The 17,100-nt window shown below is 49.4% G+C and overlaps 1 protein-coding gene across 1 annotated transcript in view; it reads left to right on the plus strand.

Moving 5' to 3' along the window:
* The window catches only part of LOC149326878 (uncharacterized), a 114,052-nt gene that overhangs the window by 63,847 nt on the left and 33,105 nt on the right, over nucleotides 1–17,100 (plus strand). The window contains exon 5 of the mRNA XM_089564712.1: nucleotides 4,233–4,327. Within this exon, the coding sequence (XP_089420838.1) occupies nucleotides 4,233–4,327 (95 nt within the window). The remainder of the gene's footprint in view (nucleotides 1–4,232; nucleotides 4,328–17,100) is intronic.

A 17,100-nucleotide genomic window follows, 5' to 3' on the forward strand; every position in this document is an offset into this window, starting at 1 on the left:
CCCGCGATCCTTAGCGCTGCGCTAAAGGTGTTAGAAAAAGTGATGTTTTTGAGTTTCGGGGGGCAGTAGATATTAAGTATGTGTGCGGGGCTATCTGTTCGCCGCAGGGGGAGGACAGAGACCATCACGTACGAATATTCCAGATTTAGGTCGAGATCAACCTCCTGCGCTGTGTAACCCTTATGGACTAGGATACAGGTGAACGGGTCTCGTTGAAAAGTGTTATAGCCCGTGAGCTTAGCCGCATCTCCGGTTTCTTGCAACGCAAGGACTGCGGCGGGGTGTTCGAGGTTGTCAGTGTACGCCCTTAAGTGGGCGTGTTTGGTTCTGTTTTTGAAACCCCGACAATTCCATTGCACAAGGGAAAAAACTTGCTGTCTTTGCGGGGGGCGGCGCCCTTTAGGGTGTTGGTTGGGAGGGGACGCAGCCATGTTGATTTGAAGGGAGACTGCGTTGGAGACAGGCACAGGTTCCGTCACACGCGGCTGGATCGGTTCCGGCTCTTCCTTGAGTTCGGTTAGATCGATGGGGCAGTTGAATATTGATGGGCGGTTTGCGTCTTTGAGGGGCCCCATTCGGCGTAGAAGCCTGGGGTTTGACTCCAGCCACGTCTTAATATTGGCCGTCACGGTGGCCGTAACCGTGGCCGTGACTGACTTGAACAGGTTTTCTTGAATTTGGCCGAAATTTGACATCTGAGTCGCTAATGCGGCAAGGGCGTTTTCGAGGGCGGTGAAACGCGTGTCAGAGCTAGATGGTGTCGGGTCCACCGGCACTTATTGCATCGGTTCCGAAGCTACCTGGGCAATAGGCGGGGAGGACCGAACCGTTTCTAGCACATGAATTTTGGCCTGGAGTTGAGCATTTTGTGCCCCGAGAGTCTCGAGCTCACGGCGGAGGTCCGCAACCTCAGAGTTAAGGGGGGGAGGAGGAGGAAGGGTTGGTGGGGAAGAAGGTAGGGGAATGCGGGGGGACGGAGGAGGCCCGTCTCGGCTGCCTACCTTTGGCTGTGATGTCTTCTTTGGTGTGCCAAGCGGACGGCCCTCGAGAGGCGGGAAATCTCCGTTCTGGAATACGGGTGCGCCTGTGTCACGTGACGACTTTTGGCTTGTTGATGGAGGGGACTTCGAGACACGCCCCGGCAACGCGCCCGCCGGTGGCGCTGGTCCGGATGTGCCTTGCACCAGCTTGTTGCCAGGCGGGGGAACTTTTGGAGTGGTGTCATTTCCCGGGGGCACTGCACACTGACGTTGCTTTCGTTGATCGGTTGGGTTTCCCGGTCGTTGCAGCCGCCGGAATTTTGCCTTGCAGTCTTGCGAGCCCGTAAGGTGGCCGCCACCGCAGACGATGCAGGAAGGGGTGCACTCGTGGGTCTCCAAGTTGCCGTCTTCGAGGACTGCGACCTTTTGGCCGCAGTGTCCGCAGCGATTGCGTTGAGGATCCGGGCATAAGTCCACACGGTGGCCGATGGTGCCTCATTTTAAACACGCGGGAATAGTCCGCTTGTATTCGCGTACCCAGGCCCCCACACTGTTATAGTGCACGTAACGTTGCACTTTATGCCCCACGAAGGTGAGCAGGGCAATCGTCGCCTTCGCCAGCTTGCGGATGAAGGCTATCTCTCCTCCGCGCCACTGGACTTTCGATTCCAGGGTGGTAGGAGTTTCCTGCTCATGGACGGTAATAATCCCCCTGCAGACTTCACCGTTGACTTTGGCGTGACCGACCATCGGGATGGAGCCTTTGGAAGCTTTCAGAGTAAATTCACGAGCGAGCGCGCTCGCCGCGTTCACGTCTTGAGTGGTGGCGATAACGATATTCTGGTCCCAGATGGGCCAGATACTAAGAATGTCCACCGAGGAGGCATTAACATAGGCGGAGAGCAAAGCACCAAGCTCACCGTTCTGCAGAACCGTCTTCAGGGAGACCGTCATTTTGGGCTTGATGACGATCGTGGAGTCTTCTTTGCGGAGTCGAGGCATAGCGGCAGGCCGCCATTTCGTAGATCCCGCTGCTGGCGAGAGCTGATGGTTGGAACTTGAAGTATTTGGATGCACAGAAGCAGGGGCACTCACGGAGGGTCCGTTCACTGCCGAGGTGTTCAGGCGCTGCTGGCGTTTGCGAAGTGCCACCAACGAGAAGAGGCCTTCATCCACGATCTCCTGCGTCGGAGTGGAGGTTTCAGGAGAAGACGGGGCTTCTGCGACGACTTCTGTCCATGCCATCGTCTCGGGATCGTACCCGCGGCGAGCGGAGGCCGCCATGGCGTCCGCAGAGAACGCTGGAGACTGGCTGCTTGGCTTTAGGCCTGGCTGGGGCTCCCACGGGATGAAGACATAAATGGACCTAAAAGGCCCAAAAATTGGCCCACCCGGTCGAGAGCGAATCTTCGGGTGCCTGGTGATGTTAACCGTCGAGTACAAGCAAAATTTTCGCGGTCGTAGGGAATTTTTCGGTAATCCAGACGAAAATTGTCGCAGCCGAAATGAGGCGCGTCCGCTCGAGACGCGGCCGGCGATCGCTCTCCGACTCCGTGGCACCGCTACAATACGCTGTCGCGTTCCACTCCTAAAGGCGAAGCTTACGCGTCATTAATTGGCAGTTAATGCACCAACAAAAAAAATATGGCTGAGGCTTAGCTAAGGTTAAGCCTAGTCAGATGCGAAGCATATTGATGGCTAGGCTTGGTAATACATGGCTTTCCTTGGTTGACGTTCATCCCGCTCTTCATTGGTCTCTGTGGCACGCTGAAGCTTTCGCTTCTCGTTCAAATCAGCCGTGCTTCTAGGCGGCATCCCAACACCTGGCCGCCTCGTAAGTGCCCGGAGAGCGAGGCAAGCTCAGCTTTATACCGCTGCTGTAGCGTCACGTAGTCAGCTGCAGCGCCTCTGATGTGGAGCCTCCACCGCCGCGGCCGACCGCTCGAGCCGGCAGCCCATCTCCCCTCTGCTGTGACGTCATGTTGTCACGTGGTCACGCTAAAGGTCAATGGTAGCTCCACCGCCGCGCTCGACGGGCTGTAGTGTAGCTCTAGTAATATGCTTCGCATAAAGAATGAGCCTTTGTGGCGGAGTGGGAGCGTCTCCGCCTGAAATACCAAAGGCCCTGGTTCGATTCCCAGTCTCGACGCAGTTTTTTTTAAGTAGTAGCGGTCCTGCCGCCTGGTCGAGCGCGGCTGAAACGGTTGCTATGGCAACGGTGCTCCATCTGTTTGACCTCGGCCCCCGCCGGGAGCTACGCGACGGCTCGATACCTGGCGCAGTATTGCTTACGCAATAAAAATCGGCAGATACACTTAAGAATGCTTACGTGAGGAAATACAAAAAGCGTTACTGTCCCTGGGCGCATTGAAACCCACCCACGCGGACACCACCCATACACACTCACACGCTCGGGCGTATTGCATCACGCGGAACGTTGTTTGATGAACCGTAACATCGTATTTTCGCTACAAGAAATTGATATCTGTGGGAAGGAAATGTCGCAGTAACTGTCTCACGTCTCGACGCACACCTCAACCGCACCTTAATAGAACTGGTAAAGAGTATAGGAAGCCACACAATTCAAGGTGCAGATGCTATCAGTTGGAAACCCTGTAGCACGTCAGCCTCCGACTCTACTGACACGAGTAAGCTATTTGCAGCTAGCAGTCGTATGACGACACCCGGAACCCTGTACGACAAACGGCTGCGTCACAATCTACGTACGAATGTTGTCGGAGAAATTGGCGTCACATTTAGGTCAGTCTGTTGGGAATATATATAGACGAACGACATTTAGGTCATGGTTGAAGTGGTAGTGCTCCGGTTGGTGTGTGCGTCATACGGCCGCTTTAACACGTCCCCCAATTTTTGCTGCTACCGCCGGGATTTTCAGCCCTTTTTTCGACTGCACTCATTAACACATGCCGGAATCTTTTCTCGCAATGGGACTAGCATTACTTTCGCATTAAAATCAGCCTCAGCTGCTGCGCTCGCAAGATTTCCGCAGAGAATGTGATGGGCGGTGCCATAACCGTGAAGCTCGTGCAAGAAAATTGGTAAATATTTTCTTTCTCTCTCACCCGTTTTGGCAGCCAGTTGTTGCATGATTCTCAAGTGCTTGTTGTCAACCCTACGTCGCGCGTAAGTTACCAGCGGCAATAGGGAGGCTTCTTTGGAGGCAAGGCTTCCGCTGACTTCGGAGCTTAGGCAGCAGCGGGTGACTTTAGGGTAATTTTTCCTTCTCTGCAGGGTACGCATGGAGCCTTTGGTACAACACAGGCGACCAGCAAAGAATTATGTCGCTGCACGTATCCAACGAATCTGGGTATGAGGCGGACCATGTTGTGAGTATTCGTGTTCATTCGCATAGACATAATATTTGTACGGTGCGTTTTATCAACAAATGAGTCATATAATTCCAAGCCACCGAAAAGTGATCCACCGAAGGCATCAAAGCAAAATAAAATACCCAATGATTTTAAGAAAATGGTCGCGATGAGAGAATTTAGAATAAATTATACGGCCCGATATCAAAATTAATACAGTTCCTGCCAGTTGATCCGGTGGACAAGCAGGACGGATCTCGACGACGTGTTCGAAGTGCTACATCGACCAGACTCTACGAAGGCAGGGAGAGCAGTGCAGGGAGAAAATTATTTCAGTTAGAAGCGGACTGAAGACAACTTCAGCTCATCTCTGGTTCTTATGGAGGCGTTGCTCCTCACACTACAGCGGAACTGAAAATTATTGCCGTGAAAATCACTATAAAACTTTTCGCCCTACTAGATTAAGCGTTTTGAAGGCCAACAAGAAATGGCCTCTGCGATTTGCATTATGAAGTAATTGGTGGTGTGGCTTAATCCCCCCCCCCCCCCCCCCCCGCCCCAATGTGTGCCCAAAAAGCTGCACCGAGCCTCCGCAGTTTGCGCGCGAGGCTCTCTATATCGATCACTTGGGTTTTCATTCGTCAAAAAAGGTTTTTTTTTTCAAAGCCCAAGAAGCCCGCCTGTTTCTTTTGCGTGTCCATAGTTTACTGTAACTACACTGAATGAATATTTTATTATTATCATTATTGTTATTAAAAAAGCCGACTTAATCGTTAGAATACAGTAAATTATCGAAACAGGCCAGCTTAAATTTTTCTTCGCTTCCCATTTCGACATAGTCAGGATTGCTCTTAGAGGAACTGATTCTGTTATAGTTGCTGTAAGACGCTCCTCAAGTAAACGCTGTTCCACAAGACACCTTGCCGCAAACCAGACCGAGAAATCACAGAGGGATTTTTCATCGAGATGGCTGGAGCACCTTGCATTAGCACCACTTGAGCACCGATAGTCACGTCATATTACAGAATAAGAATAAGAGGAAAATTGATACAGAAAGGGGAAGTATACAGGATGTCCCAGCTAATTTTAGTCCAAGTTTTAAAAATATCGTCACCTTGTAGTGACGGCCGTCGAGCGGTCAGGAAGACACCAACCAGTCTTGGAAACGAAGCTCTTTATTTGGGCTGACTTGCGCCCGCGAGAGAACTCAATCACTCGGCGGCGGCGTAAGCAACAAACGTGCTCGTCGGTCGTCGAACCGTTACGAATGCCCGCTGCTCGCGGCATCGTTCAATTTAAAGCCGCCAAGGAAACTTCGAGATAGCAGGTCGAGATCCTCTAGAGTAATCTGGAAACACGTAGATGCAGCTCAGCATGGCTGTGATCAAGCGAGATTAGTCCGGTCGCTTCTAGCGTCACGAACACAAATGATAACACCCCTTTCCTGCGGCCTTGCGCGAACGAGCGGACACTACAATGATACGTGGCATTACCCCCCTCTCAAAGAAGCATCGCCTCGATGCTTTAAAATGAAAATAAACAGGGAGAATGCTAACTTCGAGTCCTTTAGCCTTCAAAATAAGGTTTGACGGCAGCGGCAAAAGCTTCAAGTCTGGCCGTGTCGTCGTCGTAGTTGTTGTCGTCGTCGTCGTAGGGGCCGTCGTCGGCGTAGGGGCCGTCGTCGTACGGGTCGTCGTCGTATGGGTCGTCGTCGTAGGGGTCGTCGTCGTAGGGGTCGTCGTAGTTCTCGTCATAGTTGAGGCATAGTCTTGTGTTTTCGTCGACGGAAGATCTTAGTTCCTGCGCTATGAAGCAACCTCGCCTCCAGAGGCAGCTTTATTCAGTTTAACCTTCGGGGGCTGGGGGTGCGTCCACGCACTGCGTAGCCTTGGCTAGGATATACAAAGCGCGGTGACGATGGCGACGGGGAACGTGATAGGCGGCTCGGCGATGAGTATTCTTCCCGCCGCAAGAACTCCTCAATTTCGGCTGGTCGCTGGCCGGGTCGGGGTCGTGGGGCGTCGTAAGAAAACCTTCGGATGCCCATTCTGCTGTATGGGCAGTACCGGAGAATGTGACCGGCTTCGCCACAGTGGAAGCATAGTGGGCGGCGCTGGTAGGGAGTTCTCCACTCGTCGCATTTCCTTGGCTTTGTGCGACGCTCGTAGGACGGGCGGGTTGGGGCGAGAGGGCGGCGGTCCAGCGCACCTGGATGAGGACGGTATGAGCTTGGGTCTCGTCGTCGAGGTGCAGGACGGCGGACTGCTGTGGCGTAAGCCATGGCTGGTGGCTGCAGAGGCTGCGTGGTTGTCGACGTCACACCCAAGGCTTGTTGAACCTCGTCCTGGATGACGTCAGTGAGCGATATAACCTGCGGCTGCTATCCTGTCGGCAGCAATCGTCGGAGCTCTTCTCGCGCAACTTCACGTATAACCTCCCGCTGGTTATCGCTCTTAGCGGTGTCCAGGCAGTTTGCTGACCAAAAGCGCTGCTGGCGGTCATACTGGCGGGCTCTGGCATCAAGAGTTTTTTCCATGGTGGATGCCTCTTCGACGAATTCCGCGACGGCTTTCGGGGGGTTCCGTACGAGGCCCGCAAAGAGTTGCTATTTAACTCCTCGCATAAGCAGCTTGACCTTTTCTTCTTCCTTGATGCTCGAGTCGGCACGCCGGAAGAGACGCTTCATCTCCTCAGTGTACACTGCAACGGTCTCGTTTGGGTGTTGTATGCGAGACTGTAGCAGCTGCTGGGCTCTCTCCTTTCTCACGACGTTTGTAAAAGTCTTGAGAAGCTGAGAAGCTGAGAAGGTTTCCCAATCCGTAAGGCTAGCTTCCTCATTCTCAAACAAGATTTTTGCTGGTCCCTCCAAGGCGAAGAATACGTACCTAATTTTCATGGCGTCGTCCCAGTGGTTAAAGAGAGCCACACGGTCGAACTGTTCCAGCCATTCTTCGGGGTCGGCGCCAGGCGAAGCCTCGAAGGTTGGTGGCACCCGGGGCTGCTGAAGAATGATTGAAGTCGTCGTCTGGGGCAAGCTCATGATGGACGTTGCTACTGGTTTCGCTTCCGAGTAGGGTCCGGCAGAGTCCCGAAGTCAGGTGCGTCCCCTAGCAGGCGTCGGCTTGCGCGATGGACTGGAGTCTCGTCCTCCGGTGAATGGCTCAAAGGGCTGGCGTCACGACTTGCAGGGGGTGTCCGGTACATGGAAGGCTACCCAGCACCTCCACCAGATGTCACGTTGTAGTGACGGCAGTCGAGCGGTCAGGAAGACACCAACCAGTCCTGGAAACGAAGTTCATTATTTGGGCTGACTTGCGCCCGCAAAAGAACTGAATCTCTCGGCGGCGGCGTAGAAAGAGAAGTTTATTTTTTCTAATGTGAACAAAAATACAATGAAAAACTGCTGAACTCAATGCTCTGATCAGTCAAGCACATGCGCAGTGACGCAGCACTGAGCACGTCAGTAAGGCAGTAAGAAAGCCGACACTCGACCGCCGCGCAGGACGATGAAATATGTCGACCATTTGCGAAAGAACTCATCCTCACTCATTGACAGTGCGTCCACGCATGCTTGCTCAAAGAGGCGCGTGCGGAGGCGCTGCAACATTGGAAACATTGCTCTTTGCGGAAACATTGCTCTTTGTAAGCAACAAACGTGCTCGTCGGTCGTCGAACTACGAATGCCCGCTACTCGCGGCGTCGTTCAAGTTAAAGCCGCCAAGGAAACTTCGAGATAACAGGTCGAGATCATCTAGAGTAATCTGGAAACACGTAGATGCAGCTCGGCATGGCTGTGATCAATCGAGATTAGTCCGGTCGCTTCTAGCGTCACGAACACAAATGATGACACCCCTTTCCTGCGGCCTTGGGCGAACGAACAGACACTACAACGATGCGTGGCAATATGCAGCGGCACTCTAAGACGCCACAACCAAATGCATGTTGCAGGCTGTTGTATGGCGCAAATCACACTATTTTGGTAATGTCCTTAATTGCATAATTAGTCGATATTAACTAACCAGCTTCGCAAACACCGAGGAGAGGCGAAAGATTACAATGAAAAAGCTATGGAACGGCCTACAAACACGCGATTCGACAGTTTCTAACTTCCCGTCTATTACGTATTAGCTTGCTTTCGTTCACTCCAGATGCCGGCGAAGTACAAAAAGATACCATGTGACACGTCCTCTTGCTCGCCACGATTGCCGCGCTCCCAAACGATCTGCTTATGAACGACCAGCTCGCTTAGCCAAGGGGGCTGCCGCTTAAGGTGACAGGGCTGGCGCATAGGCCCTCGCAGTGTGGTTTACGCCAGCGCAAGCGATGAGCACTGGGTCCGCTTATTGCGACCATGAACCGCCGCGAGGAAAGACACTGGCGTAAATCGACATCTGCAGGCATCTGAAATGATTGAAAGTAATTAATACGCAGTAGTTTATGGTTTGTGCGTTATGTGTCCAAAAGCGACTCTGGCTATAGGGGACGCAGCAGTGAAGGGCTCCGGAAATTTCGACCACCTGATGGTACACCACCGCCATCGCACAGTACACGGGTCTCCCTAATTTCACCTCAATCGATTTCGACCGGGATCAAACCAGCGTCTTTTGTGTGAGCAGCCGAGGACCATGACCACTGAGCCACCGCGGTGGGAGAGTGTGCTAAGTAATGCCCTCTCCCTCTTTACTCGCGTGCCGGCCGCGGCGCACACAAGAAAGATTTCAAAGCGTCTCAAAGCCAGTCTTCCCGCCTGACCAATGTGGACGCGGGCCCGGCGTGAGTGGGGAAGGAAATTGCACAGCTCATACTGCGTGCATGTGCGCGCGATCCTTGGCACGAAGAACGAACCGACGTGCAGCTTGGCTGTATAGGAAGGGCGCTGACCACTGTCTGTCAGCCCGAGCCGCAGTTCAAGCTTCAGAGAAGTGCTCCCGCTGGATTCTCGGGACGACACCACTCGCCCAGCTACAGACCAATGAGGCAGCGTGGGCCGACCTGCGGGACGGCTCCGTCGTAAACCACTGCTTGTCGGACTGTCCCAGTGCCCGATGAACAAATTGTGTTTATTGGTCTGCCTCTCTCCGGTGTTGGGGCACTTTAGGTGCAAGATTTCTTATGTATTGTAATCTCTGTCGCGTGTTACTGTGTATTATTTATTTATTTATTCAAATACCCCAAGGGCCCACTGGGGGCATTACATAGGAGGGGACAAATCAGATCACAGTTTTCAAAGGTAAAAAAGGACTTTAGGTGGTTAATACGTCAAGTTGAGAAAGAACACAACGACGTAAAAACTGTTACAAAAAATTCACAAATAACAAAGAAAAGAGAACATACTGGTTTGCAAGTAAGTAATATAAAAGAAGATCTGGTTACTGAACGCGCTGGAATTACAGATAAGTTAGCAGTTCCGATTGAAATAAGGAAAACTGGGTTATAGTAGCGATGCTGGAGGGCAACTCATTCCATTCTTTTATTGAGAAGCTTAAAGGCGAATTCTTGTACTTTTCCGTCCGAGCGAAGATGGGTTAACTTTGTAGATATGATCTGTGCGACGTGAAGTATGAAGTGGCGGTAAGATGTGCAACCGGGTAAATGATGTACTGCTGTGAAAGAGAGCATGAAAACAAGATAATCGGGCAAATTTTCTGCGCATTGCGAGGGGCGGCATGTAGAGCTCTTCCTTCAAATATGAAACGCTTTGAATTCTCGAGTACGATGATAAGATTAATCGCGCGGCTTTATTCTGGACGGCTTCGAGTATATTGGTGAGGGTGATTTGGTAGGGATGCCAAATGATTGACGCATATTCCAGTGAAGGGCGAACAAGAAAATTTAATGCTTGAAGCCTGGTGTCCCTGCCGGCTAGATATAAGTGCTGCTTCGGAAAGCCAGGTTTTCTTTGTGTTTAGATGTAAAAATTCAGGGGCACTTTGGCTCTCTAAAGTGCTGCAAGGCGAAAGCGTTTCCTGGCGCACTGTTTGTTTTTATTTATTTATCATTTTTCGTATTTTTTTTATTTTCTTATTTTCATTGTTTTTATTTTTATATTCATTTGTTATTACTTGTTTTTATTTTTGTTTATTTCCTTATTTTTATTTTTCCTTTCCTTGACTTTATTCCTCTTATTATATTTGTGAAACCCATGCATTCACTAGAGTCGCCTTTATTCATGCTCAGCCTTAAGCGTTCGTGGCGGAGTGGTAGTGTCTCCGCTTCAAATGCCAAAGGCTCTGGTTCGATTCCCACCCTCGGCGCCGTTTCTTTTTAAGCAGTGACGCCGAAAGGCGCACAAATCTGCCGACGCGTCTGCCGACACGGCTGCCGAAGCGTCTGCTAACGACAGCGTGAGGCATTAAAGGCTTTCGCCTTAATATATTCGATGTGGTCTGTCCATGTTAAGCTAGAATTTAGCAGGATGCCGAGGTATTTAACCGATGAAACCGAGTGTACTATGCTATCATTTATTATGTAGGTGTTTGGTTGTGATTTTGAAACAGAAGTGAATTTCAAATGTTTAGTCTTTTCTTTATTTATCTGCACCTGCCATTTGCCGCACCAATCTGTTAGCTTCTTCAGGTCAGAGTGCAAAGCTATATGACGTCGTTAGGACTAGATATATGTCTGTAAATTACACAGTCGTCGGCAAATATTTTTATATTAAAAATAAAAGCGGTCCCATTACTGAGCCTTGAGGGACGCCAGACTTGACAAGGGTTAGGCTGGAAATATGATTTAATTTAACCGCTTGAGAACGATTTGTTAGAAATTGTTCAAGCCATCGAGTTGATTTGGCGTCGAGTTCGATGCTGCGTATTTTCAGTGTTAGTCGTTTATGAGGTACATGGTCATCATCATCATCATCATCAGCCTGACTACACCCACTGCAGGGCAAAGGCCTCTCCCATGTCTCTCCAATTAACCCTGTCCTTTGCTAGTTGCCGCCACTGTATCCCTGCAAACTTCTTAATCTCATCCGCCCACCTAACTTTCTGCCGTCCCCTCCTACGTTTTCATTTTCTTGGTATCCATTCCGTTACCCTTAAGGACCAGCGGTTATCTGGTACATGGTAGATGGTAGAAGGCTTTTAACAGATCAATACAAATATCATCTACATATTGAGACAGGTGCAATGAATTATGAAGGTCAGTTCATCATCATCATCATCAGCCTGACTACACCCACTGCAGGCAAAGGCCTCTCCCATGGCTCTCCAATTAGCCCTGTCCTTTGTCAGGTGCCGCCATTGTATCCCCTCAAACTTCTTAATCTCATCCGCCCAGCTAACTTTCTGCCGTCCCCTGCTACGTTTGCTTTCTCTTGGAATCCACTCCGTTACCCTTCAGGACCAGCGGTTATCTTGCCTTCGCATTACAAGCCCTGCCCAAGCCCATTTCTTCCTCTTGATTTCAACTAAGATGTCATTATCCCGCGTTTGTTCCCTCACCCACTCCGCCCTCTTCCGATCTCTCAACGTTACACCTAACATTTTCCTTTCCATAGCTCGCTGCGTTGTTCTTAACTTAAGGTGAACCCTCTTTGTTAGCCTCCACGTTTCTGCCCCATAGGTGAGTACTGGTAGGATACAGCTGTTGTATACTTTTCTCTTCAGGGATATTGGTAAGCTACCATTCATGATCTGAGAGAACCTGCCATATGCGCTCCACCCCATTCTTATTCTTCTAGTTATTTCCCTCTCATGATCAGGATCTGCGGTCACTACCTGCCCTAAGTAGACATATTCTCTTACTACTTCCAGCACCTCGCTACCAATTGTGAACTGCTGTTCCCTTGCTATTCTGTTGAACATTACTTTGGTTTTCTGCATGTTAATTCTTAGCCCCACCGTTCTGGTCTGCCTGTCTAACTGATTGATCATGCTTTGCAGTTCTTGTCCTGAGTGGCTTAGCAAGGCAATGTCATCAGCGAATCGCAAATTACTCAGGTATTCTCCATTAACTCTTATCCCCAACTATTCCCATTCCAGTACCCGGAATACCTCCTGTAAACAGGCAGTGAAGAGCATTGGCGAGATCGTGTCTCCCTGCCTGACACCTTTCCGTATTGGAACTTTATTGCTGACTTTATGGAGAACTGTAGTAGCTGTGCAATCGTTATAAATATCTTCCAATATTTTCACATAACACTCTTCTACACCCTGATTCCGCAATGCCTGCATGAAGGTCCGTTACCAACTCATAAAGCTGTGCTTGGCGTCAACTGTGTTTGGCACTCATAAAGCTGTGTATCGTCTCTTTGTTGTATCAAATTTCTTTTCTTTGAGAACCATTGGCTCCGACCCATTCTCTGGCGTGCTTTAGACGAAAGCTGGGCACCAAACGACCGCTTCCCGTGTCACTTGGTAGCTAGTCTCCGGCTGAGCTTGCCACGTTGAGTCGAGGGCATCTCCTTCGAGTCCGAAACCGCTACCCCCCACACGCTCTAAGGGTGTCTGGGAACGCGCGCTAAAGTGCACGAAGTGATTACAGACGTCTTTGCTCGAACGAAGAGGTGTTATCACCGGTGACATCGTCGGAATAGGCCACAACCGCCGTGGCCATCATCACGAAGGATGGGCGGCTGCGCTTGTGCGGTTACTTCTGTCTCACGGATAATGCTGTGACCGTTATGGAGGAATAGCCGGTGGAACGGGTTGGCGACATCTTTGCGAATCTAAGCGACGGAGAACTTTTCAACACATTTCATTTTCGCAACCCCGATAATCAGCTGCTCACAGACGAAGACTCGAAGAAGCTAGCTGTTCTAAACTCGGACAAGGGCCTAATCTCCTTCACCAGAATAGCCTTCGGGGATTCCTCAGCGCAGGAAATCTTTCAGCGACACATGGAACCCGCGCTTAATTTCATTGCCGGGGTGGAGGTTTATCTGGACCACATTACTGTGGCTGAAAAGCCGAACGACTACAAGATTCTAGAGGAAGTGCTGCAACGTCTGATGGATCACGTCCTCCGTCTACACCAGAAAAAATGCAAGTTCCGCAGTAACAAGTTATGTTTCTCATGCAAGTTATGTTTCTCATGCACGTCATTGGTAAAAACGGCCTACGTCCTAAAAGTGACAACATCATAGCGCTGCTCGACACCCCACGCCCCAGCTCGGTGAGTGAAATGAACGCTTTTTAGGCCTTTTAAACTACTGGAAGTTTTTGCCAGACGTGTCAACTACAGGTGCCCTCATACGCTTTGTGGACGAATATCATGAAGCGGTTCTGGAACAAACGGCAGCAGATGGCTTTCAAAGCACGCAAGGCGGCAGTAGAGAATGCAAAACATGTGGTGCATTTCGACCCCAAGAAACCCCTTCGTTTAGAGTGTGATATGTCGATAATAGGTCCGGACCCGTGTTGTCGCCTTGAGTAGTCGGCGTTGATTACTTATGGGATTAAGATGGCGAGCGCTAAAAAAATGCCGAGACTTATTACCAGCTCGAGAAGGAGGCGCTGGCTCTCGTGTTTTGCGTAACAAGGTTTGGATTATCTGTATGAAAACCACTTCGAGCTGGTAACGGACCACACACAAATACAAATACCTTTATTTCAACATCAGAGATGTTAGGGGTGCACCCAAAAAGCCTATGACTGGCTTGACAGATGGGCGCACCCCCGTACTAAAAAACCGGCAGCAAAAGAACACGGATAGAGGAATAAAAGAAGACTACAGTGCATCGGTAAACATCATATTCAATAAAGATTAGTGAACATCCTCTTTCCTGTTCAGCCCGGACAAGAATCTTCCGCCGATGGTCACTGCCCGCATTCAATGCTGGGCCCCGCTGTTGGGAGGATACTGCTACAACCTGGCGTGTCCTAAAGCGTCAGAAAACATAAACGCCGATGCCGTCATCCGTCTCCCTTTTCCGCTGGAGTAGCACCAAGAGGAACAGAAAGACGCGCATCAGTATACATTATATGCTTCGACTGTGAAGGCGGCGCCCATAAGGGCCAAAGAGTTGGCGGCCCTGACCATCCGTGACCTTCTTTTGCAGCTAGTGCGAAATTGGATCCCGCATGGATGGCCGACCTACCTGACAGAGACAGAGGGGCAGTTCCGGCAGTTCTTAAAAAAAAAAACGTCGTAGTTGGATGTCGATCTCACTTAGTGGGGGCATGCAACTGTCGTGCCGTCAGCGGCCGCTGTAGGTCTTCTCAAGCTCCTGCAAGAAACATTCAAGAATGGCAGCGATGAAAACTTTGAGCGAACCATTTTTTTTTTGGTTGCCAGGGCTAAATGCCGCTATCGAGAAGGCATTAAGCGAATGTAAGACATCTGCGGAAGCTAGAGTGATGCCTCTTGCGAAGATAGCGGCACCATGGCCGAAAAGAGTCCAGAACTGGTCCAGAGTGTTGGCTGGAGTTGTCTCAAGCACAAAATAAGCTCGGATGGTGATGGTAGCCTCAGCGAACGGCAAGCAACATTGCCACGCGGACCAAGTGCCATCGCACATCCCCCAGGGCCCCGACACGAAGCCACCAGTTTGCAGCGCAGCACCTGACACCCCTGACCAAACCTGGCCCAGGCCAGCCGACCTTGGGAGCCCCACTCCGGTGGTGTCGCCTCTCAATGAGCCACCGCCTCTTCGCCTGTCCACCAGGCAACGAAGTCCAGACGTCCACCTCAATGGCTGAATTGGTAAATGGGGCAGAAGTGCCGCGTGATGCAAGCTTGCCGCCAACCAGCCAGCAGGCAGCTATTCCTGTGATGACATCGAAAGCGAGAGCATGCTGCCTACCGCCCGGAATGTCGCCACGAGACAGGGGCGTAGCCCGGGGGTTGTCTGGTTGTCAGAACACCACCTCTCCCCCCCCCCCCCCCCCCCCCCCCCGACAATGTTATTCGCAACGTGCCGGTATATTAAAATATGAAAACGAAACAGTGAAAATAAGAACAGTATCGGTTTCCTGATAGCAATAGTTCTTGTCATTGAAAAAATAGTCAGCTGTCCCAGTTCACCAAATAAAACGTACCCTTTCAAGTCAACCTACTTTTTCATCCATTGCACTGAAAACAAAACGAGCATAACGAAAGTCTCTGACGGTGAGTGTACTTTAACTGATCAAACTGACATTGCTAATGCATTTAATTCCTTCTTCTCACGCCGCGGTTCCCCGCCTCCAAGTAGTTACTGTGGCCCTCGTCAATGCCCTCATTCTTTTTACTTGCGCCCTACTTCACCAGACGAAGTCTTCCAAATAATTTCTAGCCTAAAAAATACCGCTCCTGGGATCGATGAAATTCCTTCTTTCAAAGTAAAGCTGGTGGGTCGTGAGCTGTCTAATGTTCTTAGTCACATTATTAATTTAGTATTTAGGACTGGTGTTTTTCCAACTGAACTTAAAAAAGGTAAGGTGACGCCGATATTCAAGAAAGGCGGCAAAGAATGCCTAAGTAACTACCGTCCAATAACTATATTGCCTTTCTTTAGTAAAATAATAGAAAAGTTAATTGTTAATCGCATAATGAACTACCTCATTAAATTCCAGCTGTTAGCAGATCAGCAATTTGGATTCCGGCCTAATTACTCCACAGAACTAGCTTTAATCGAATTCACAGACAGTATTAAGCAATATATTGATAATGGGTTGTTTGCCGGTGCTGTTTTCTTAGATTTCACCAAAGCATTTGACACAGTTAACCACACTATACTGTACACTAAATTAGAATCTCTAGGCATCTGTGGGCCTGCTTTAGCTCTTTTACGCAGTTATCTCACTAACCGTATACAAGTTGTCCAGCTACAAGAAACATTGTCTTCCCCTTTAACTATTAATTTAGGAGTGCCATAAGGTTCCATTCTAGGTCCGCTTCTTTTTCTCATTTTCATCAATGACTTACCTTTGTCCTTAATTAACACAAGATATATACTTTACGCGGATGATACGACATTATTCACTCAGGATAGCAATTTCACAAGCCTAATAAACAAATTAAAAATGGACTTACAGAATATTGTTTTATGGTGTGAAAATAACTTACTACAACTTAATCCTACAAAAACCATTTTCATGATATTCCGCTCTCATCAAAAGCATGTCATTCCGAGCCCAGCCATTTATCTGGGACATCATGTTATCACTGCCTCCGAATCCGTTACATTTCTCGGCATCACGCTTGACTGTCATCTAAAATTTCATCTACACACCAAATCTATCAGTAAAAAAAATTTCATTTGGAATAAGGGTGTTAATAAAAACTAGACTTTTATTTCAACGCCATGTTCTCTTATCCCTGTACTATGCTTTCATTAACAGTCACCTTAATTATTGCCTATCATCATGGGGTAATACCTATTCATGCCATATGTCATGTATTTCTCATCTTCAAAATCAAGCGCTTCGAATTTTATCTTTCAGCCCATACACAGCCACTGCTTCACCTCTTTACTGTGACCTAAACATTCTGCCATTGAAATGCCTCCTTAATCTTAGGTTAGGTCTTCTAATCTACCGCGCTCGCAATAATAACAATCAACTTCTCTGTTTTTCCGTATCTTTCCTTTCTAATAGCAATAACACTAGATTCTCTGAACAAAACAATATGCTTCTACCAAAAGTGAACACAAAAAATTCAGGGGGCACTTTGACTGTCTAAAGTGCGTAGAGGCGAAAGCGTTTTCCGCACCACTTTCAGTGCTTCTGTGGCACTGGTGGCGTCACATGTAATTGAGTACTAATTACTAAGTGATGACAAATCACTAATTAATGGTTAAGTACTGATTAATGCCTGAATACTAATTAACTGCTAATTAAGCTTAAGCTTCGCCTTTAGGAGTGGAA

Source organism: Amblyomma mixtum, chromosome 10 (genome assembly GCF_055824585.1).
Source record: "Amblyomma mixtum isolate Tamu chromosome 10, ASM5582458v1, whole genome shotgun sequence".
Taxonomy (NCBI): domain Eukaryota; kingdom Metazoa; phylum Arthropoda; class Arachnida; order Ixodida; family Ixodidae; genus Amblyomma; species Amblyomma mixtum.